Source organism: Aotus nancymaae, unplaced genomic scaffold (assembly GCF_030222135.1).
Source record: "Aotus nancymaae isolate 86718 unplaced genomic scaffold, 86718_ANA_hifiasm-v0.15.2.pri h1tg000040l, whole genome shotgun sequence".
NCBI classification, from domain to species: domain Eukaryota; kingdom Metazoa; phylum Chordata; class Mammalia; order Primates; family Aotidae; genus Aotus; species Aotus nancymaae.
The window spans coordinates 70,061,069-70,085,850 of record NW_026988454.1 but is presented as its reverse complement, the minus strand read 5'-3'; the positions used below and the strand labels follow the sequence as shown (position 1 = coordinate 70,085,850).

The following is a 24,782-nucleotide window of genomic DNA, read 5'->3' as shown; positions in this document are numbered from 1 at the left end:
ATTTAGCTAATTAAGTTGTATACCTTGTGAGATAAGTTTTTAATATATATTTTAAATTTAGCTTTTATTTTTAACAGTGTTATATAAAGAGACAAATAATCCACAAGGCTTGTTATGTAGAAGTATAGATGAGGCAACTGCTTTTAATTCTTTTAGCTATCTCTTTAGATAACAGCAGATCTGGAGTAGCATCGTTTTGTTCAATGCCATTTCATTACAGTGTCGATCAGAGAAAAAAATTGATTCCCAGCTGGGACCACTGGTTGTGTAAAGTTTGCATGTTCTCCCCATGTCTTCCTGGGTTTTCTCCAGGTATTTTGGATTCCCCCCACATCCTAAAAATGTACACATTCGGTTCATTGGTGTGTGTGTGAGTGTACCCTGTGATGGGGTAGCATCCTGTCCAGGATGGCCTTGTGCCTTGAGCTGCCAGGATGGGAGTCAGCCACCTAAGACCCTGAATTGGAATAATTGGGTAAATAATTATCTTACTTGTTTTCATTAATATTTCTTAAATGTATGTATAGCTTGTATTTGTTTCATTGTTTAATATTAAAAGTGTTTTGAGCATTTTTTAAAAGAAGCTGTGTGACTTTTTATGACCAGAAATATGCCATAGGAACTTAACTTTTGTTTTTATGAATTAGCCTATGGTAAAATTGAAACTGCCTTTGCAAAGAATATGACAGCAAGAGAAATTTGTAATGACTAACTCCGTCTTGCTTCTGGCCTCACAGGCTGGCTGGACTCACTTATTCCTAGGTGTAGGCCCAGCTAACCACTGGAGGAATTTAGTTAAAGTCTAACTTTGAAGCAAAGATAATAATAGTCACTCCATAAAACTGATCCTTCCTTGTTCAGGGTCTGAAACTACCTTATGTAAGACTAATGAAAGGCCACAAGATTAGGATTATGAGAGGGGCCTGAATTCTATGAAGATGTAGCCATAGTTTTCCCTTCTATAATCATTTACTGCACTGTAGTAAATGTATTATCACAAGTATTATCACAAGATTTGTGACTTCCCAATTGTTCCCATAGATAAAATCACTATTATAGAAGCTAAGATTGGTCTTTTGAGATGTTTTCCAGACCTTTGCATTCTGGTGACCAATTGACTACACTGGGACCCGTGACTCATGACTCAGCCAGTCCTGTGGCCCCCACCCAGAGGCTGTCTCAGCACATGAGGATTGTTTTCCATAACCCTGTGATTTCATCCCCAACCAGTCAGCAGCACCCATTCCCTAGTCCCCTGCCTGCCAACTTATCCATAAAAACCCTAGACTTTGTGTTCTTGGGGAGGCTGATTTGAATAATAAACTCCTGTCTTCTCACTTGGCTAGCTCTGCATTAATTAAGCTTTTTTTTTTCTATTGCAATACTTTTCTACTGCTCTCATGGTGCATTAGTTTTGCCTGTGCAGTGGACAAGAAGAACCCATCAGTTGATTACAAATTTGATTTATTATACATTATTTCCAAGAAGCTATCAATAATGTTATGTAAGAACTTACTTTATTTACTTCCATATTTCTCAATAACATGTTTATGTTGCCAGTCTAGGTTTTTCATGTCTGAGTCTATTGTTTTCCCATAAAGGAAGATGAAAGTTCAGTTTTTTTTTTGCTGGGTGTGTTGACTCATGCCTGTAATCCCAGCACTTTGGGAGGCCAAGGCAGGAGGATCACTTGAGGCCAGGAGTTCAAGACCAGCTTAGCCAACATGGTGAAACCCTGTCTATACTAAAAATGCAAAAATTAGCTGGGTGTGGTGGCACATGACTGCAATCCCAGCTACTCAGGAGGCTGAGGCAGGAGAATTGCTTGAACCTGTGAGTTGGAGGTTGCAGTTAGCCAAGCACCACTGCACTTCAACCTGGGTGACAGAGTAAGACTCCATCTCAAAAAAAAGAAAAAGAAAATTTAGCTTTCTCAACTTATTCCCTGAAATCACCCCATCATATATACAGGCTTCCCATCCCTCTATTCTCTCAATTAGTTACACTAATACTTTGGTTGGATCATTATTTCATTTTTATATGGTTATGACAATATAAGTGTTATTTATATAATCAAACTATGATTACTTTTCCTTTCCTAGACAACTTTTGTTTTTCATTAATAGTTGTCTTTTTTTTTTCCCCCTTAGGTTTTTATATTGTTATCAACAATTCAATCCTCAAACTCTCCTCTAGCTGTAAATTGGTAGAAACCACATTAGGTTTTCTGTCTGTTTCATCTTCTGGTAAAAGTCTCTCAGGATCCTTCTGAACTGATCCAGTTTGCCTGTTCTTTATAGTTACAGTTTGGGAACTTTCTTCATCATCACCTGAGAATTCCTATCATCTCTTTCTTGTGTTCAATCCTTGGTTTCCTGAATCACATGTCTTCCTTTTCTCAATACACTCCCTTGTTTAAGTGGAAAACATCCTCTAATAACTTCCTGGGAAACAATGCCTAGAAGATAATTGCTTGTACTTTGCAAGTCTGAATACATCTTTATTCTATTTTTAGACTTTAAAAAATTGATAATTTGTTCAGCTATGGAAGTATACAGTGGAAAAAAATAGTTTTAGTTTTCTTTCCTTCTGTTTTTTCTTTGCCTAGGTAATTCTCTGTTCTTTTCAAATTTTTGGTGATGTTTGGATATTCACTCATATTAAAGAGAAAAAAAGCTGGCTGGAATCCCTGAGCACATGGGCAGGCTTGTTATGCAGGGATTACCCCATAAAGTGATCTGGTTGAACCATTTATTTGGGAAACCTATGATGTCAGACTCCTTAGGTTTAGTGTTGGCTTAGTTATATTCCACAGAGAATCATCTTCTAATTTCCCTGGATGATAAAAACCTAGCTTCTGGCATTCTGGAAGCTGAATAGAACATGAAAGCTCAGGGGCTGCACGTTTTCTGTGTCAACTTTCACGCTCTTTGTTTTTCAGATGGCACCTCCACCTTCCACTGAACCTGGCATTCCCCAGTCTAGAGATACTTTTATTTTCTCCAGAGAGAAAATATCTGATCTGTAACTGGGATGAGACAGATAGTAGCCATGTAGTGCAGATTAGGAGAAGGGACCTAGGAGTTCAAAGTGGTTTTTAAATAGATTTTTTTTCCCCTAGTTTTTCTATTGTCAGCTGTCTTAGCCAGCCTAGGCTGTTAGAAGAAACTACCATAGACTGGTTAGCTTAAACAGCAAACATATTTCTCATAGTTCTGAAGCTTAGAAAGTCAAAGATCAAGATGCTGGCAGTTTCAGTGTCTGGGGAAGACCTGCTTCCTAGTTTACAGATGACCATCTTCTGGTTGTATTCACACATTGTTGAGAAAACAGAGAGGAAGCAAACTGTTTTGTCTTTTCTTATAATAGCACTGATCCTGTCATGAGCTCTCCACTTTTATTACCCAATTACCTCCCAAAGGCCCCACTTCCCAATACCATCACATTGGATATAAGAGTTTGAACACTTGAAGTTTGGGGGAGACACATTCAGTCCATAATATGAACCCCCTGCTCATACCACTGGTTCCTGAGTCTTTTGGATAATATTCCTTGATACAAATTGAGTTTTTTCTTTGAATTACCCACTGCCAGATTGGAATTCACTTTTCTTGTCTCCTGCTGAGTCCATTATTATGCATCCATCTGTTCTCTATCTTCAATAAGTTTTATGTTTTTAATCTCTTCTCTTGTTTTCCTTGATCTTGGGGGTTTATTATTCTTGTTTCTTCATCTCTTTACTATGATTTCAGTGAGGTTTATTTCCTAAAGAGAAAGATGAAAAAAATATTTTAAAGCAACATTTCCTGACATTAGGGCATGTGTTATACTTAGTGCAAACATTTGAATGGACATGTGTTCAATCTGACATTTTTAACTGGAATCCTTTTGATAAGTGTGTTAGTCCATTTTCACACTGCTGATAAAGACATACCCAAGGCTGGGCACAGTGACTCACACCTGTAATCCCAGCACTTTGGGAGGCCCAGGTGGGTGGATCACCTGAGGTCAGGAGTTTGAGACCAGCCTGGCCAACATGGTGAAACCCTGTCTCTACTAAAAGTACGAAAATTAGCCAGGCATGGTGGTAGGTGCCTGTAATCCCAGCTACTCTGGAGGCTGAGGCAGGAGAATTGCTTGAACCCAGGAGGCAGAGGTTGCAGTGAGCCAGGATCATGCCACTGCACTCCAATCTGGGTGACAGAGCAAGACTCTGTCTCAAAAAAAAAAAAAAAGATATACTAAGTCTGGGCAATTTACAAAAGACAGAGGTCTATTGGACTTATAGTTCCATGTCATATGGCTGGGGAGGTCTCACGATCATGGTGGAAGGTGAAAGGCATGTCTCATATGGAGGCAGACAAGTGAAGAGAACTTGTGCAGGGAATCTCCCCTTTTTAAAGCCATCAGATTTCATGAGACTTATTCACTATCATGAGAACAGCACAGGAAAGACTTGCCCCCATGATTCAGTCACCACCCACTGGGTCTCTCCCACAACACTTTGGAATTTAAATGAGATTTGGGTGGGGAAACAGCCAAACCATATCAGTAAGTTTCATTTTTATACACCTTTTACTAATTAGGAAATTGAGATGTGGATAAATATAGTAACTTCATCAAGGTCACATAAGCACTATTGGAACCAGAATGTAAACCTCTTCCTCCAACAGTCTTCTTCCAGAACCCACTCTTCTTACCTGTATATTATACTGCACCTCCATGTGGTACAGGTTTCTTATTTTACAAAAGTATAGCTTGGAAGTCTCCATATCTTTGAGTGTGTTGTGCTTCTCATTTGGAAAGCTTTCTCCTTTCTCTCTATCCTTTAGTGCTCCCTTACTTAGTCTTTATCCAGTATTCTAACCCATATGCCTCTCCTTTGGTAGGATAATATGGTGCAGCAGAATGTAAGAGCTGAGTTTGAGTCTCAGCTTCAGCAGCTACCAGTTTTATCTTAAGCATTTCTGCTTGCTGAGCCTCTGGTTTTTGTTCTGGAAAAAATCCCATTTAATTCTTATAATGATCGATTGTTGTAAGAAGAAAATATGGTACATATACACCATGGAATACTATGTAACCATAAACAACAATGAGTTTGTGTCCTTTGTAGGGCCATGGATGAATCTGAAAACTCGTTCTCAGCAAACTGACACAAGAACAGAAAACCAAACACCACATGACTCACTCATAGGCGGGTGTTGAACAATGAGAACACATGGACACAGGGAGGGGAACATCACACGCTGGGGTATGTTGGGGGCTGGGGGGCTAGGGGAGGGACAGTGGGGGTGTGGAGGCTGGGGAGGGATAATACTGGGAGAAATGCCTGATGTAGGTGACAGGGGGATGGAGACAGCAAACCACTATGGCATGTGTGTACCTATGCAACAATCCTGTAAGATCTGCACATGTACCCCAGAACTTAAAGTACAATAAAAAAAAAAAAGGATTGTATAATAGCACATGTACATACATACACCTAGCCTCGTATGTAGGCACTTGAACAACAGTGTTTAACAAACATTAAAACAGTGTTTCTCCAGTTTTAATGTTTCTTGGAGATATAAGAAGCATATCAGGTTTTCCAAGACAAAAAATAGTAGCACATTAAGGTATATAGTGATTTAAGATACAATTCTAATTTTAGACATTTTAAAATGAGGAAAATTTGTTCATCTCTCAGTAGAAGAAAATGCAGAATGTCTTACACTGTTAGGGTAACTGCAAATGTGGATGTTATGTCTTTAATTATAAGCTCTTTGATTTATGCCAAGAATTATAAGCTCTTTGAAGACAGAGACTATTTTTAATCTTTTTATGTCATTCTTGATATCTAGTTCAGTGATTAATGGAAATGTATTAAGCATTTAGCAAATATTTGATGAATGAACAGGCTATATATTAAAACTCAAAAGTAAGACCATTTCTCTATTTGAAAATGGAGTCTGGATTCCATCTAGATCATAAATTTGGGAAATCTAAATTGTGTATTTTCTATTTGCTAGAAGGCAGAAATTAATCACTGGAGAATGGTCACTTGCTATTGGATTAAGAACTTTTTAATACAGGGCTTTCTAATTAAGTAAAATAATTACATATATGTTGTAATTTTGTTGATTTTGTCATATTATAAAGTAATATGTTATTTATCATACAAATAATTTCTGTACTAGGAAAACACTCAAGATCTACATTGTGTCATCTATAAAGATGAAGATGAATAATTTAATTTAATTTTACCTGGTGTGATAGCTTTAAGAAATTCTTTAATAAAAAATTTTTCATGGCAATATTTTTAAAAAGCACCTCAGGATGTTATAATTGCAGGTTAGGTTATTTTGACAAGACTGTGTAACCGATCCATGCATTTTATGTTTCTATTCATAGAGGAGTGATGGAGCTAAAAATTAAATTAAAATAAGAGCTGAAAAGGAGTGTGCTAATGTGACTGGAATAACTTACACGTTATATTTTAGTTTGGTTCCCAAGGTCTCCAGCTGTATTCATGAGGGTGACTAGATACTATATCCTTATTCTTATATAAAGAAATTTTTAATATTTAGTATAACATTTTATTATTTTAGGGAATGAATTTCATGATACAAATGAAAACATCATGATTCAATATATGCAAATAATCTGTCATTTTTAAAACAGAATTACATTGTACTTTTACTTTATCTACTTTGGAGGATTTTGTAAGAATAATGGTAGTCCTTGAGGATTTAAAACAGTGAGCAAGATAGATGTGGATCCTGCCCATAAAGACAGAATGACCAGATAGTTTATCATCCAAACTGGGAAACAAAAGAGAACAAAGGGGATGTGATTAGTAAATTGCACTGGGACAATATGCAAAACTGTAACCATCCCAGAATGAATGGCCACCCCACTTAAAGAACTTATTGTCTAGGGAAGCGTTATGGGTGGAAATGAAGCTAGGGCAGTAGATCCCCTGCCTCAACAAATAATTATATATAGTGCTGATTATGCTGTGAGTGGGGATCTATGGGTGCTATTGGATTATAGAGGAGAGTAATTGACTATGACCTGGGAGGATCAGTGAAGGCTTCCCAGAGGAAGTGATATCTGAAACCTGCAGGATGAATAGGGGTTAACCAGGCAAAAAAAAAGGGGTAGAAAGTTCTGAACAGTGAGGATGGCAGTTACCGGTACCCTGAGGGGAGAGAACAATTGAGTGTGAATGAGTAGATCTGTATGACTGTAACCAAGAAGAAGGAGCAAGTGACAAAACACAAGGCTGGAAGTATTGGGAGGGTTACTATTTTAAGAAGTTTGACTTTATCACAACAGCTTTAAGCAGGGCAGTGAGATGATTAAGTGGGCCAAGAATTATTGCCTGTATTCATTTGACCATCATGTATCTGGTTATCTTGGCTAGAACTGGGTCTTCACATCTCTCAGCACATGGAGCTAGGCAGTGTTTCTCCTTCCTTCTGTGGGTGGATCCAGCAGTAGGACTGGACTGGAAAGAATTCAGAAAGGGTCATATCTGACAGACTAGTGGGTTACCCATGGAAGGTAGCTTGGTAGAAGGCATGCCATGGAAAAAAATCACCCTAAGTTATACAGAAGGCATGCAGTTGCACACACAGCTTGGCCTCAGAGATGGAGTGTTGGTGGGTGATCATGCTTCAAGCACATGGCTGTGCTGCTACACTTTGGACCTTCATCCCTCTTTGCTTGGGCCCCCACAGTACTTAACGAAAGCTGAAATGGAGTGTTCTGGTAAAACAAGCAAACTATATGACTAGATGTAGCAAGCAACTTCCCAGAGGAAATTTCTTCCAAGAGTGGTGAAATTTAGCACCTAGAGAAAGATGAGCAGTGATTGGAAAAGTAAAAGCTGGGGGCCAGATGCTTTAAGGGGACAGTAGTGGAGAGGCCACTGTTTCAGGCCCTGGTGGGGGGCCTCCAAGGCCATGGTCTGCTCAGCATGCCTGTGGCCCAGCTTTGTCTGAGCAAAGCACAGATCATCCCAGACCTGGAGGCAATATGGTCAGCAGGCCTGGCACAGCCTCTGAGCCATAGTAGCATGGAAGAGACTGGCAAAGGGTTGCCATAACAAAGTACCACAGACTGGGTGTCTTGAACAACATGAATTTATTTTATCACAACTCTGGAGGCTACAAGTCCAAGATCAAGGTGTTAACAGGGTTGGTTTCTTCTGAGGTCTCTCTCCTTGGCTTGCAGATGGCTGCCTTCTCCCCCTCACGTGGTCCTTCCTTTGTACTTGTGTGTGTTTTAGTCTTTTCTTAGAAGGATGCCAGTCATTTTGGATTAGGGCCCAGTAACCTTTTAACCTTGATTACCTCTTTAAAGGTCAAATCTCCAACATAGACACATACTGAGGTATTGGGAGCTAGGACTTCAACACATGAGTCTTGAGGGGACCCAATTCAGTCCACATCAGGACCGCCTTTGGAGACACCAGCATGCTGTGGTTGCAGGTTCTGATCCTTGGCCTTTGGCGTCTATGGATCAGGAAGGCCTAGGAGCATTTGAATCATCTTTAGAACAATGCCAAGTGTGTTATGGGTCTTATTTTTTACTTTCAGTGACAAAGGTATTACCTTACATAGTCTGTGAGCATCTTAGTTGTTGGAAACTTCCTTTGTACTGATTCAAAGTTGATGTTGCCTTAGCTCTCCTGCTGTGGTACTAGGTGCCTGAGGCTACTGGTCTTTGGTTTCTTTAGCACTTCAGGGTATGACTGTGTCCTGGAATAGGTTCCCTTTTTTATTGTTAGGTGTGGTTAAGGGTATGGGCTCTGGAGTCAGTCTGTTGGATTTGAAGCCTGATATCACTACTTACTACTCGTATGTCTTTCAGTAAATTCCTTGACCTCATTATGCCTTATTATCCAGATCCATACAAAATGGGGATAGTAAATAAGGTAGGGAAAAGTTAGCACTGTGTTGGACACTTATTAAATGTTTAATTAAGGTCCTATCATTTTCATCATTATCATCACCACCATCACTGTTGTTTCCCTTGAATATGATACTGAGAAAGGCCTTCACTGCCACTCACATAATGACCTGTGCAGGTGGAGGAGGACTAGCATTTCCCCTATTCTTACTGAACAATTCTTGTTTACCATACTTTTCCTGGTCATCTTCCCATAACTTGTCTTTCCCATCCAGAAGCCCAAAACTCCTTTACCTTTGATTATCCTAAGATTATATATAAGGCCAAGTTCTAACCACTCCTTTGAGTTACTCATCACTGGGGGCTCCCACATCACTGGGGGCCCTCACGTGTATGTATGTTGAACATGTAATAAACCTCTGTTTGTTTTTTTCTTTAAAAAATTATAAGCTATTATTGAAGTATTACACTAAAACATTATTAAACAAATATATGAAAATAGCAAGAATAAACCAGTGTTGACAAAAGGAATCAAACTCTGTAAAATATTTTGAAGGGATTTATTCTGAGCCAAATATGAATGATCCATGGCCCCTGACACAGCCCTGAGGAGATCCTGAGAACATTTTTCCAAGGTGTTCAGGACACAGTTTGGTTTCATACATTTTAGGGAAACATAAGTAATCAAAACATAATTCACGAAGGATGTACCTTGGTTTGGTCCGGAAAGGTGTGACAAATGGAAGCAGGGGCTTCCAGGTCATAGTAGATTCAAATATTTTCTGATTGGAATTTGGTTGAAAGAGTTTAATTATTGTCTAAAGACCTAGAATTAACAGAAAGGAATGTCTGAGTTAAGGTAAGGGGTTGTGGAGATCAAGGTTCTCATTACACAGAAGTAGTCTCCAGGTAACAGGCTTCAGAAAAAATAGATTGCAAGTAGATTCTCTCCTGGATCAGGAAAAATTAAAGAAAAAGGAATGGGATTCTCTTCAGAATGTAGATTTTTCCGCACAAGAGTCAGCTTTGGAGGACTATTTCAAAACATGGCAAAGAAAACATATTTGGAGTTAAAATATTTTGATTTCCTTCTTTATCTGCCATGTGATGTTATGCCAGAGTCAGGTTGGAAAGCAAGTCATGCTATATAGGGTTAAATAAAACCCTTTGGATGAGACTTTATGTTTTGTAGGTCATGACTCCTGAGACCTCTTAGATAGGAATTCGGTCAAGAGAAGAAAAAGGTCAGAGTTGAGTCTTCACCAGTCTCTTATATGTTGGTAGGATTGGTATGCATAAGGTAGCTTAATTTTTAGTATCTTATATTTATTGATTATATTAAACCAAATTAGCTTGTCTGGTCCTTGTTTCCTTGCATGTCATTACTTTTTTCCTTCCCTTTTTGTTACTGGCCAGGCTCATTCTGCCTGCATGCACCAAGCAAATCACTGTGGTGACAGTTTTGGCAAAAAAGAAAATATTTTATTCACAAGGCTGCCATGTGCAGGGCCTGGGATACAAATCTCAGATCCACTTCTCTGAAAATAGGGCTTGGAGTTATGTATGTGACAGAAAGTGAGGTGGTCTAAAGTATAGAGAAAGATGATTGGTGAGTCAGAAAGGTGAGGTAATTAGGGTTTCTGCACAAGGATAATTGAGCTATGTGGTTCTTCATAGGACATATGTATAGAAGATGTTGGCACTAGCCACCATTTTCTTCATAGTCAAAATGGAGTTTTTGACTCTCTGATATCAAAAAGATTCCTCTTCAGCTAGCTGTTGCAAGCCCAACCTGTGCAACCAACTTGTGCAGTTGAAGGTCTCAACTGGCTTGAACTAGACAAAAGCTGCCTCCTAGTTTCTGAAAAATAACTATAAGCACCATTACTACCGTGACCCACAGGCAAAGATCTTACCCATAAGGTAGCTAGTGGGAGTTTAGTTACGTATTGTTTGGTCATGTGACTTGCTAGTGGGGGTTTTAAGATGAACTAGAAGTAAGTCATTAAAAGCTAGCCAGCTAGTTTGGAGGGCTTAATTGTGTTTCACTTGCTCACAATTATAGTTTAATAAGATATTTATTTTTTCTGTGTAAATATATTTTCAAGTTTGACTTCAAAAAAACTAAGTGAGACTATAGCAACTTTGAAACATTTTAATAAAAGTAAAGACTGTAAAGAGGTTAGATCCCCTCAATACTACGTACCAGATTATAGACGGATTCACAGCTGAATTCTACCAGAGGTACAATGAGGAGCTGGTACCATTCCTTCTAAAACTATTCCAGACACTAGAAAAAAAGGGACTCCCCTCTAACTCATTTTATGAGGCCAGCATCATCTTGATACCAAAACCTGGCAGAGACACTACAAGAAAAGAAAATTTCAGGCCAATATCCCAATGAACATCGATGCAAAAATCCTTAATAAAATACTGGCAAACTGAATCCAGCAGCACATCAAAAAGCTTATCCACCATGATCAAGTTGCTTTCATCCCTGGGATGCAAAGGTCGTTCAACATATGCAAATCAGTAAACATAATCCATCACATAAACAAAACCAATGACAAAAATCACACAATTATCTCAATTGATGCAGAAAAGACCTTTGATAAAATTCAACAAGACTTCTTGCTAAAAACTCTCAGTAAACTAGGTATCGATGGAACATATCTCAAAATAAGAGCAGTTTATGACAGACCCACAGCCAGTATCATACTGAATGAGCAAAAGCTGGAAGCATTCCTTTTGAAAACTGGAACAAGACAAGGATGCCCTCTCTAACCACTCCTATTCAATATAGTGTTAGAAGTTCTGGCCAGGGCAATCAGACAAGAGAAAGAAATAAAAGGTATTCAGATAGGAAGAGAGGAAGTCATATTGTCTCTGTTTGTAGATGACATGATTGTATATTTAGAAAACCTCATCTTCTCAGCCCAAAATCTCCTTAAGCTGATAGCAACTTCAGCAAAGTCTCAGGATACGTAATCAATGTGCAAAAATCACAAGCATTCCTATACACCAATAACAGACAGCCAAATCATGAGTGAACTCCCATTCACAATTGCTACAAAGAGAATAAAATACCTAGGAATACAACTTGAAAGTGAAGGACCTCTTCAAGGACAACTACAAACTGCTGCTCAAGGAAGGACACAAACAAATGGAAAAACCTTCCATGTTCGTGGATAGGAAGAATCAATATTGTGAAAATGGCCATTCTGCCCAAAGTAATTTGTAGATTCAATGTTATCCCCATCAAGCTACCACTGACTTTGTTCACAGAATTCGAAAAACTACTTTAAATTTCATATGGAACCAAAAAAGAGCCCGTATAGCCAAGACAATCCTAATCAAAAAGAACAAAGTTGGAGGCATCACACCACCTGACTTCAAACTATACTACAAGGCTACAGTAACCAAAACAGCATATTATTGGTACCAATACAGATATATAGACCAATGGACAGAACAGAGTCCTCAGAAATAATGTCACACACCTACTACCATCTGATCTTTGACAAATGGGGAAAGGATTCCCCATTTAATAAATGGTTTGGGAAAACTGGCTAGCCATATGCAGAAAACTGAAACTGGACCCCTTCCTTACACCTTATACAAAAATTAACTCAGGATGGATTGAAGACTTAAACCTAAGACCTAAAAACCACAAAAAGCCTAGAAGAAAGCCTAGGCAATACCATTCAGTACATAGGCATGGACAAAGACTTCATGACTAAAACACCAAAAGCAATGGCAACAAAAGCCAAAATTGACAAATGGGACCTAATTAGACTAAAGAGCTTCTGCACAGCAAAAGAAACTATCATCAGAGTAAACAGAGAATGGGAGAAAAATTTTGCAATCTATCCATCTGACAAAGGGCAAATATCCAGAATCTACCAAGAATTTAAACAAATTTACAGGAAAAAAAACCATCAAAAAGTAGGCAAAGTTTATGAACAGACCCTTCTCAAAAGAAGACCTTTATGGCCAACAAACATATGAAAAAATGCTCATCATCACTGGTCATTAGAGAAATGCAAATCAAAACCACAATGAGATACCATCTCACACCAATTAGAATTGTGATCATTAAAAAGTCAGGAAACAACAGATGATGGAGAGGATGTGGAGAAATAGGAATGCTTTTACACTGTTGGGGGAGTGTAAATTAGTTCAAACGTGGAAGATGGTGTGGCAATTCCTTAAGGATCTAGAACCAGAAATATCATTTGACTCAGCAATCCCATTACTGGGTATATATCCAAAGGATTATAAGTCATTCTACTATAAAGACACATGTACGTGTATGTTTATTGCAGCACTGTTCACAATAGAAAAGATTTGGAACCAACCCAAATGCCTATCAATGATAGACTGGATAAAGAAAATGTGACTCATATACACCATGGAATACTATGTAGCCATAAAAAAGGATGAGTTCATGTCCCTTTCAAGGGCATGGATGAAGCTGGAAACCATCATTCTCAGCGAAGTAACACAAGAACAGAAAACCAAATACCACATGTTCCCACTAATAAGTGGGAGTTGAACAATGATAACATATGGACACAGGAAGGGAAACATCACATACCAGAACCTGTTGGTTTTGAGGGGATAGGGGAGGGATAGCATTAGGAGAAATACCTAATGTAGATGATGGGTTGATGGGTACAGCAAATCAACATGGCATTTGTATACCTATGTAACAAACCTGCACATTCTGCACATGTATCTCAAAACTTAAAGTATAATAATAATAATAAAGGAAACTAAAAAATTAAGATTATAAAAAACGGGGACTTACTAGAAATGAAGGACATTCCACTAATGAACACTTCCTAAGGGTGAGAGTAGTAAATAATTTCAATTATGTGAAAAAAATTGCTATATTTTAAGAAATGTGTGCTGTGTTTCTGGGGGTAGATGAGTAGCTTCCTCTGGAGAGCTTGGAGGGGGGTTTCTGAGTCTTCACCAGCAGTAAAGTTGTCTTGAGAACAGTCCTGGAAGGATTGCTGCTATACACATTTTTGGTATTAAAAAATTAAAAACACTAGTATTTGGCATCTGAACTACATTAGCAAAAAGTGAAACAAAAGAAAAAATTGAGATACCTGTCACTGGAGAAAATCACTACATGATTCATATTTGTATTCTATAACAAAAAAAGACACACAATGATGTTTACTGAGACCCTATGATGTGCCAGTCCGTGCACTAGGTACACTACAGACACTATACAGCCCTGTGACAAGGTGGTATTATCTGTATTTTTAGAAAATGAAGAAATTGAGTCTTTGCAAAGATAAGAAACTAGCCTAGCCTAGTTGCATGTCGATATGTGCAAACAGCTTCATTTTGTATAATATATGTTTTATTTTTGTTTGCAAGCTAGATTTATTTGATTGTGTTTTTAATCACAATGACTGAAATTTGTGCTACTAGTCTTTTGGGGGTCATTACTCACTTTGAGATATATTACAGTAGCTGAACTTTTACACTGTTAAATGAAAACCACTGTGCCTGTTGTAGGGGAGGGAGAAAATCTTTTTTCCTCTATCCATCTTAGATTTTTCAGCAGGGCCCCTATATGTTAGATCACCAAAGACAGGTTGTATTTCCATGTTCATCACAGATACACATGGGAGCACCCAGTGATGAGTAACCCAAAGGAGTGGTTAGAACTTGGCCTTATATATGGTCTTAGGATAATCAAAGGAAAAGGGGTTCAGAGCTTCTGTATGGGAATGACAAGTTATGGAAAGATGACCAGGAAAATTACTGTAAATAAGAATTATTCAGTAAGGTTTGTTGTGCAGATTGAAGTCAGTACCTTCTCCGTTGATAAGGGTTAAGAGTCCTCTTTTTCCTGGTCCAGCAGAGCAAGAGACCTTTTACAGAAGGAAATTATGAAAATTTTTTTTATAAATGTAAATTTTCTTTACAAAAGGAGAACGGTACCCTGTATTTAGAATTATTCCTGCATCTGCTGGTTCTCAATGGCTTTTAGGCCAAAATGATCCATGTGCTAAGGAGGCATATTTTGGGGTGGCTATTCTGGTACCCTGCCTGCCTTGTTTTTTTTATAGTAGTTATGCAACAGAGGCAAATCCCTTCCTCTTTCCTGGGTTCATTAAGCTAAACTGAGAGGCTGATGGATACTTAAAATTTTAACCTGTTTTCTTAACTATTTATATATTCCTTGTCTTTAAATGTTTACTAAAATCAATAAATTCGCTGTTCACCAAAATAACATTTTCATTATTCAGTGTTTGACCACAAAGCTCCTGAGGGCCCAAGGACAGGGCCTGCTTGCAGAGGACCTGACTAGAGTTTGGTCTGGAAGACAATCTTTGTCATGCCAATGGCTCAGAAGATTGTAGATGGTCACAGTTGAAAAAGATCTCAAAGGTGATCACTCTTAAGTGACAGGAAAAAAAAAAAGCCACCTCATACACTTCAAGCCCCACATAACACTCCCTTGGGGGTTGTGATAAATGTGATTCTATCTCTGAGAGTGTGTGAGCAGCCTTAAATGCTGGCTACCTGGAGAGCAACTCTGGCCTTTCTTCATATTGCTCAGCATTCAGCTGGCTCAGCTCTGATCATTTCTGGATTCTAAGGAGGGGAACTGCAGGAGACTGGCCTGGATCTTCCTGGGCTATGGAAGAAAACAGCCTTGGATTAATCCACATACCAGACGGGGGAAAAAGTGCAAGGAGGTGGGAAGAGGGAAAAGAGGTCTGACTGGCTGGAGCTTACAAGTAGCCATGCTGTTCGCTCTACTTAGGGTGAGGGAAACTTTTTATGAAACAAATGTATTTGCTAACAAATTTTAATTCAAAGTAGATGTTTTAATTTAGTATATAAATATATAGAGGACATAGGGAATAATAAATAGTAAATAATACGTAGTAAAAATAGTAAATAATAACAAACCTTTTCCAGGTTGATTAACCCTTAACTCATTTTAACTCACCATTTTTAAAAAATTAACTTTTATTTTGGATTTAGCAGGTACAGGTGTAGGTTTGTTACATGGGTATATTGCATGATGCTGAGGTTTGGGATACAGATGATCTCATCACCCAGGTAATGAGCATAGTATCTAACAGGTAGTTTTTTAGCCCATTCCCCAAGCCCCCTTCTAGTTGTCCCCAAAGTCTGTGGTTCCTATCTTTATGCCTAAGGATACTTAATGCCTAACTCACTTATAAGTGAGAAGTACTTGTGGTATTTGTTTTTCTGCTCCTGCGTTAATTCATTTTGGATAATGGCCTCCAGTTGCATTCATGTTGCTGCAAAGGACACGATTTTCTTCTTTTTTATAGCTATTAATACATAGTATTCCATGGTGTATATGTACCACATTTTTAAAATCCAGTCTACCACTGGTGGAGACCTAGTTATGTGACCTTTAAAATGGTGTCCATTTCCCTAAGCTTTGTAGGATAATAATTCAACAATTTTTGAAAACACCTGATTCAGTGAGTTTGTCTCCAAACGATAAATGTCTGTAGAATAGAATTTCATTTGTCTTTTTATTTTTAATGATCACGTTTGAAATGAAACATACCAAGTTAGATGTGCCATTTAATTTGAGATTATTTTAATTTTAGGATTTTTGTTCTCCATTCAATTGTTGGAAGCATTTTAAAAACATTGGACTTTGAGAAAGATTAAGGTTTTACACCTCCCTATAGTAATAAATATTCTTTGCAGTTTTAAAGCTCAAGTGTCCATGTCTGTTGGAGTTTGTGTTAGGCTACAAAAGACTGGAGTTTATAACCTAGATTCTGAAAGGACACTGTAGCAACATTAGGTTGCTAAGCAAGTCTCTTGGCTAATTAAACAACGTGCCTTGAATTATTCTGACTGCCTGTGCTGCTCAGTTGCAATGGAGCAGTTAAAAATGACACTCACTTTTAGGTTTGTTAAGACTTAAATTAGAAGAAGTAAACGAAGTAGAGACATACTATTTTTAATAATTAAAAAAAGAAAATAAACAAAAATATAGTTGTATGAAAAACGTTCAAAACAACCTAACAACCTAATGTTCAATAAAATAGAATACTTAACCAACTTATACTATATGAAGTATTATGCAGTCAGACCAATTGAAGATTTGTACACAATATAACAAATATTATATTTCAGTCAGATTGTAAATCATAGCTCTCTCTTTTATATAAGTCAGCAGAAATAGGCACAGCTTAACATATTCCTTTCATAAGCATTTTCATCCTGTTATTGTTTTTCAAAATAAAATTGAGCCAGAAGGAAGCCTATAGCTTATCCAGATTATAATTAATTTAGCCACTTGGGTGTATTAGAAAATGGGAGTTAGACCCTCTAAGGAGGGTTGTAAAGCATGGTCCTTGACCAGGACCCAGACTATTCAAATAGTTTATTTTTCTGGTCAGAGTTACTCCAGTGATTAAAAGCAAAGACAGGTGTTGGGGGTAGGCACTAAATGAGTAAGTATATAGCCAAGAAGCAGTTTCAAGCCTGACAACTGCATCCTGTTACGTATTTCAATTATGCAATCTTGAAGCCCCTGTAAGAATCTGTTTTTTATCTCCTGCTAATTTTTATCCTCCCTATATGTTATTTTTTCCACCTACTTTTTAGAAATCTGCTTCTTGAATAGAAAATTATATTTCTATAGACACTTAGACATGAGGTACTTGATTTTAATTCCACTAATCATATTTGGAGGGAAAATAAAATCTCTGTAAACGACAAGTCAACTAGTATTTGTGGTTTAGATCATTGTGTCTTTATTTGATCAAGTCTTAATCTTTTTCCTTTGGCCATCCGATCTGATGTTTTAACTTTTACGTCAACATTTAATGACTGTTGTTGATTCTCAAGCATATTTTACTTCCTAGTCCTTGAAGCGTCAATGATGTGAAAAAACTTAAAAAATATCCAGAATCATTACTTGTTTGGTAAAAGAGGATTGTGTCAGAATGTTTTATGTGGACAGTAAAACTCTCCAAGCTGCCTCCCTGGAATTCAAAACCTTTAGCATCATAAAAACCCAGAGTGTGCTTTGCTGCATTTAGCTCAATGCACCCTTTTCTCTTGTCTTTTTATTCAGCTGGAATGCTTGCTGATTCCTCTGCACAATTCTAAGGCTGAGGAACCCACCTGGAAAATGCCGTCTGAACGCTGCCTCAGGTATGCCCTGAAGGATATGTCCCTGCATAGTGTAGTGAGCCCTGAAATAGGTCCATTGCACGTTCCAGGATCAAGCACAGAGCAGGGACTTAATGCATATTTGAAGGAATCAACAAACTAGTTATAGTTTTTGTGAATTTACTATGGTGGCACAAGGACTAACTGCTGTGACCTAGGTATTTGTCAAACCTAAATATGTTTCCTGCTTCTTTGAATGATACTACTTTTTAATCTTTTTTTCTTATTTAGGATGCTAATTTCCCTTAAACAAAATGCTTCTATAAAGGTATATGATTTTAAAAAAAGAATCAGAACATTGTACATATGTACACACACACACACATATAGTTATAGATATCTAAACACACACACACATATAGTTATAGATATCTAAAGAGAGAGTCCCTTTGAAAACAATCACTTTGGGGAGTATAATGCTTATTCTCAAAATGGTCACAACATTTCTTTTTAATAATTCATTTATTTAATAGATATTAATTAAGCCAAGCACTTTGCTTGGTGCTGAGGACCCAGCTATGAATAAAATAGATAAGTTCCATCCCTCTTAAAAGGGGAAAGCAGACATTAAATAAGCACACCAGTAATGATGCAAAAATAATTGTGAAAGTGCTCCAAAGGAAAAGCACAGGATAGACAGAGCAAGCAAATGCCTACCTGTTTAAGATTCTATACCTGAGACTTGAAGGGGAGCATGCCCTGAGGCAGGAAGGAGCTTGGCACATTCCAGAAACTGAGGGGCAGACAATGAGAAAATGCATGGCATTCCTTTGAATAGTCTCACTTGGAGGTAAATCTGCATCATCCTCTGAGGGAACAGTGAAAATATCTTCGGAGCAAATAATAAGAGAGATGATAAACCAGAGAATACATTTTTCTTAAGAATTGGGTGTCTGTTAAGTAATGAGACCAGCTTCTTCCCGTGACTCTGAAGTTATTAGAGGTGATTTTTTCCAGAAATGTGTTGAGAAATGGTGACATTGCTATAGCAGGTGTAACGCCTCTGCATTCCCCACGTGAGTCTGTTGCTCTCAATCAGTGATTCTCAATGGGGGATGATTTTGCCATCAGGGTATGTTGTGCAATATCTGACAATGTTTTTGGATGTCACTGGCAGTGTGGGTTCAATTGGCATCTACTGGGTAGACGCTAGGAATCCTTTTAAATATCTTGCAATGCATAGGGCAGTGCCCTACAGCAAAAAAACAAAACAAAACAAAACAAAAAAACACATCTAGCCCAGAATATCAATAATACTGAGGCTGAGAAACCCTGCTCTAGACCTGGCATCCAACCAATACAGCACATGGAGACCATGGTGTCTGTCTGCCACCACCTCAGCCAAGTTATTTATTTCTAGCTACCAGGATCAGTGTGCATACTTAAAATAAGTTTTCACTTTTAAGTCTGCCATCCCCGTTCTTATTAATCAACTCCCATCCCACGGTCATCTGTGTTCCACAGTGCAATCATCTCTGTAATGTTGTCTCCTTCTCTGCTTCAACCCAGAGCCCTCCCTTCCTCACCTCTCAGACTCTCGCTGTGCCATGTGGAATTATCACAACACAACCACATGCTGTGCTGTATCATCTCCTTGTCCTGAAAAGCTCTGTTTGCTTCTGACTTCACTGAGACCCATTCTCCTCTGAGAACTATTTCCCTTGTAGTTCTCTCAAAGTAGTGGCATTATTATTTCCTCACACCTCATGTATTTCAAGGATGGGTAGAGAATGTCATCATCCTAGGGCATGATTTTCCTTCTAAACCATTACTCCACAGATTGATTGTCTGAGAAAGCCACAGCCACAGAAACAACAAAGACATACTCTTCTGAAGGTGGTGCTCTTTATCTCTCTCAGGCTCTCCTCTTCCTAACTGTGGTCGGGATCATTGTCCTATATTTACTGAGCACTTCAGCACCTGGCTTGCAGTCTTCCTTCTCATCACAAACTCTTTACTAAACTCCCAGGGCCCTCAATGTCAGCATGGAGGATGTGTCTTCTTCATGGTCCTTGGACCCTCAATTTGCTTATCTCCAAAGACCTTCTCCCTGCACTCAGCTGCCTAGTTTCATGGCCACACCTCGGACCTTGTCATTCTCAGTAATTGCTCTGATTCTGAAATCACACCTTCAGCCAGTTTACTCTTATCACAGCCTCCTCTCCTAGCTTGCTGATTTACCCCTGCTATGGCTGTACTTTGACCTCATTGTAGTGTCTCATTTACTGGCCCTGCCACTTTCTACCAACCCATCCAGCCTTTCTTTTCCTCATTTTCCTTCTGAACAAGTTTAGATTCTATCACTGTTGCTAAACCCTTAAGTTCTCTCATTTCCTGTATTTTTGATGCATTTGTTTGAGAAAACCCCAATCCAGATGAATCAAGCTATTCATATTTCCATGCCTACATTGTCTAGTAGAGACTAGTTCCACAAAAGTCTTTAGATTCAACAGGCCAGAAAGTATCCAGAGTTTTAGTATATGTTTCTGGTCCACTGATTCCCTGCCACTCAAGAGGCAATCCTTTCCCACAACTAAGCCCAAACCTGCCTCTGTGCTTCAAATTGATCTTTCATATCTTCTCAGCAACCTTTGACTGTTGGTTGACTGTATCTCAGCTGTGTTGTTGAGATACAGCTGTGTTGTCACTTTCCCTATGCAGATGAGTCACAGATTTATATCTCTAGCTAAGACTCCTTTCTGAGCTCCAGATCCATGAATCAAATTACATATTTGACATCTGTGCTTGGATGTCTTAAAAGACAACTCAAACTTTACATGTCCCAAACCAAATTCATCATCATTCTCTTCTACAATTCTAATCCTCTTTCATTGGTTTCCTATTCTGGAAATATCAAGTTGTATAAGCTAGAAATGTAGGCGTCTTTCTGGAAATCTTCTTCCCACTCATCTCCATATATAATCCAACCACCAAGACCTGTAGATTTTCCTTCTAAATAGCTCCTAATCCCATTCACCTTTCTGAAGCTTCATCTAGCCCCAACTCCATCACGCACCTGAACCACAGCCACAGTCCAGGTCTGCTCTAGTCTGGCCCAGTCTCCCCTACTGCTCTTGGTACTGCAGCTTGAGTAACCTTTTCTGTGACTTCCCATTGCCATTAGGATAACCTGGCCCAGAATTCCTGCACAAATGGGCTTAAGGCCTCTGCTACTCAGGCCTTATCTGCACCATGTTCTCCTTTGTCCCTAGCTGTTAACATTCTGTAAACACTCTGTAAGGGCCATGCTCCCTCCTGCCACAGGATCATAGCATTTGCTGTTCTCCTGCCTGGAAAACCTTCTCTTTCCTTTTTCCTGGATTAACTTGTTCTCATCCTTCAGCCAGCAGCTCAAGTGTTATTTCTTTAGAGAGGCCAGATTATTTGATTAATGTATAACTGCCCCACTAAACTGAATGTTCCATGAGGGCTGCTACCACATACGGTTTCCTCACTATTTTCTCCCCTGTACCCAGCACAACACCTGGCACAGGCTTAATAAATATTTGTTCGGTAAATAAATGAGGGAAAGAAGGAAACAAAACTATGCATTTATAATTAAGTTTTTTTTACAGAGTTTTTATTATTTAATAATTAAGTGTATTATATCTTCTTTGCTTATTAATATGGCCATTGCTATTAATTTATCAAATTCATTTTAAAGTATTTATAAAGTGTTCTATAAAAAATAAAATTATTTTATTACAGGGTCTTTTAGTAGCCTGCCACCTTAAATAGAATTTAAAAAATATTAATGTCTTTAATTTTTATGAAAATATTTTGACTGCATAATTTAAGTGATTAAGACACTTACTTGACAGTTCACCAATAGACTGAATTGAGATAATTATGTATAATTATTACTGTCAGATTTTTTTTGTCCAGTCTTTTTCTTTCTTGTGTAAAGTAGCCTAGTTAAGAAATGAGAATCTTTATGCTACTTGGTTATTTTCAGTATGTAAGTATGTAACACCTTATTGGTAGTCTTACTTAAAAACTACTGCATATTTTTTGTATATCTTGGTTGCAGGTAAACATTGACATAGAAGTTGACTTGAATTTTAAAATTTGAAATGCAAAGGCTTAAAACCATATTGCTGTTTTTGGAATTTACAACTCTAAAACTGACTGAACTCAGTCAAAATTATTTCTATGAACATCAAACCCTCCAGGTTTTCTGTGACCAAAAATGTTAACTCTACAACCTCAAAGTAGCAATTTGCACTAAAGCAGTGATTCCATATCAGTAGGGCATATGATATTATGAACATTGTTCTCTGCATTTGATTTATTAGTTTTGGTAATCAATTCCAGAATGAAAGTTAAAGGCTTAAAGTCATGAATAATCCTCTTTTCTGAGACCTCATTTATTTATCTCCCCATTACTGTATACTGACATATCACTGATCAAATGGTTGGTCCCTGGCATTACTAAAAAGCAATCTACTGCTCAGGAAGTCTGGGGCTTTCCACTGTTGCATGAGAGCCTATGTGGAGCCCTGTGAAATACAGGAACAGCAGTTTGCACAGGCAACCTGACAGGGGTTGCCTAAAGCCCTTATAGTGTTCAGGAGGTAAAAAACAGAGGAACATATCCCCCTGGGAACTTGTAGAGTATTCAATAGAACCACAATGGGAAGCATATTTATAATTTAAAGTTTCAGGAAGCCATATTAAAATAGGTAAAATTGATTTTTTTTTTTTGAGACAGAGTTTCACTCTTAATGCCCAGGCTGGAGTACAGTGGTGTGATCTCGCTCACTGCAACCTCCACCCCCCAGGTTCAAGCTGTTTTCCTGCCTCAGCCTCCTGAGTAGCTGGGATTTAAAGGCATGTGGCACCACGCCTGGCTAATTTTTGTATTTTTTTTAGTAGAGACAGAGTTTAATCATGTTGGCCAGGCTGGTCTCGAACTCCTGACCTCAGATGATCTGCCTGTCTCAGCCTCCCTAAGTGCTGGGATTACAGGCATGAGCCACCACGCCTTTCCCTAAAAAAGGTAAAATTAATTTTAACAATATATTTTATTTTATCCAACATATCCTAGATATTATAATTTAAACATGTAATCAATACAGAAATATTGAGCTATTTTGCATTCTTTTATTCATATTGTGTTTAACATCCATTGTACATTTCACATGCATGGTACATCTCAATTTGGACTGGCCATATTTCAAGTGCTCAGTGACCACATGTGGTTAGTGTCTACTGTATTGGTGCATCTCTACAATAGAGTATTGCTATAGTATTGATAAAATACAATACAATAGAGTATTACTATAGTATTAATATCATGTATTCTCTTTTGTATTGATGCAGTTCTAGGGCATCCCTCAGATAAATGGATTGCACTGGGGAAGCCAGAACACTCTCTGTACTCACCGATGAATTTTTGAGGTGGCACTATTGCTTCTGTGGGAGACGTTTTCCAGTTTTAGGATGACACTCAGATCTGTGTTCCTTTGAGAAATATGGCTCTTGCTTTCAGTCTTTTTTCCAGCAATTTAGAAGTTTTAGGGTATACTTTTTCTTCCTTCCTTTCTCTTTATTTCTCAAAAAATTGAGGGCCATTGCTATAAGTTGAGAGGCTTAGTTTGCTAATTTGATATATGTTTTAGATGCTGAGGAGCTGTTTGCAAGCATGTGTCTGCTCCCCATTTTAACGTAGACATGGTGCATTATAGTCTTTGATTTGTCTCCTCCCTGGTTTATGATTGTTGACTTGGTGAAGTGGGCCTTTTCCTTTCCAGCTATGTTCTGTGGCCACGTGTGCCTTAACATTTAGAGGGTTGAGATATTTTACAAATTTACACCAGAGTTGAGTGGGAAGTTACTTTCAAAATACAATAATGATTTGTTGATTAAGAGGCCTTTATTTCTTGCCAAATGTTGGAGTATTTGTTTTTGCTTTTAAGGATCCCTAACATATTGGTTCCAAAATATTTGAGATCTTGTGCCAACTGTTGTCTTAAATATTTAGCTTGTTGTTTTCTTTAAGCTTGAATATTTCAAGCCCAGTTGAATGATCCTGTGAAATTGTGCAGCATCACTATTGTTTCAAAGATGAGCCTTTTATTCTTTGCCAAATCTCAGTTTACAGCTGCTCTTTCCCTGGCAAGATTTATTCATTCTCAATAGACATATAAAAGGCAAATACCGATTCAGTCTTAATAATAAGGACAGGAATTGTGGCACTATATTTGGAAAATGAGTAAGGAAACATTTTAAGGCAATTATCTTAATATATTCTTCTGTTCCACTATAAATGAAAATTTGAAATACATTTATTTAACATTTAAGGTGATATAAAAGGGGAGAAAATAAGTTATGAAAGTTTCAAATATATTTTCTAAGGTTATAATAATTAGAATCTATTTTCTATCCCAAAACTTTCAGTCACAGTATGAGGATGAGTGTTTTTGAAGCATAATTTCAAATGTTTCTTACTGTTATCTCATGTCATTCTGTTCATGTATGTTATTCCAAAAGGCTGATTTTTAGATTCATTATACATAATATAAATATAAAGTTAATAGGGACTTTTGTGATTTTTTTTCCCCTCAAGCATAGATTCTTCAGATTTTTACAGATTATTATTATTATTTGGAGACTGACTCTCACTCTGTTGCCCAGGCTGGAGTGCAGTGGCATGATCCTGGCTCACTGCAACCTCTGCCTCC

The 24,782-nt window shown here is 37.9% G+C and overlaps 1 protein-coding gene across 6 annotated transcripts in view; it reads left to right on the top strand.

Moving 5' to 3' along the window:
* Window positions 1-24,782, top strand: part of KLHL32 (kelch like family member 32) — a 203,039-nt gene that overhangs the window by 27,757 nt on the left and 150,500 nt on the right. For all 6 annotated transcript variants that reach the window (XM_012444267.3, XM_012444269.3, XM_012444271.3 and 3 more), the window contains exon 2: window positions 18,002-18,081. In XM_012444267.3, the coding sequence (XP_012299690.1) occupies window positions 18,002-18,081 (80 nt within the window). The remainder of the gene's footprint in view (window positions 1-18,001; window positions 18,082-24,782) is intronic.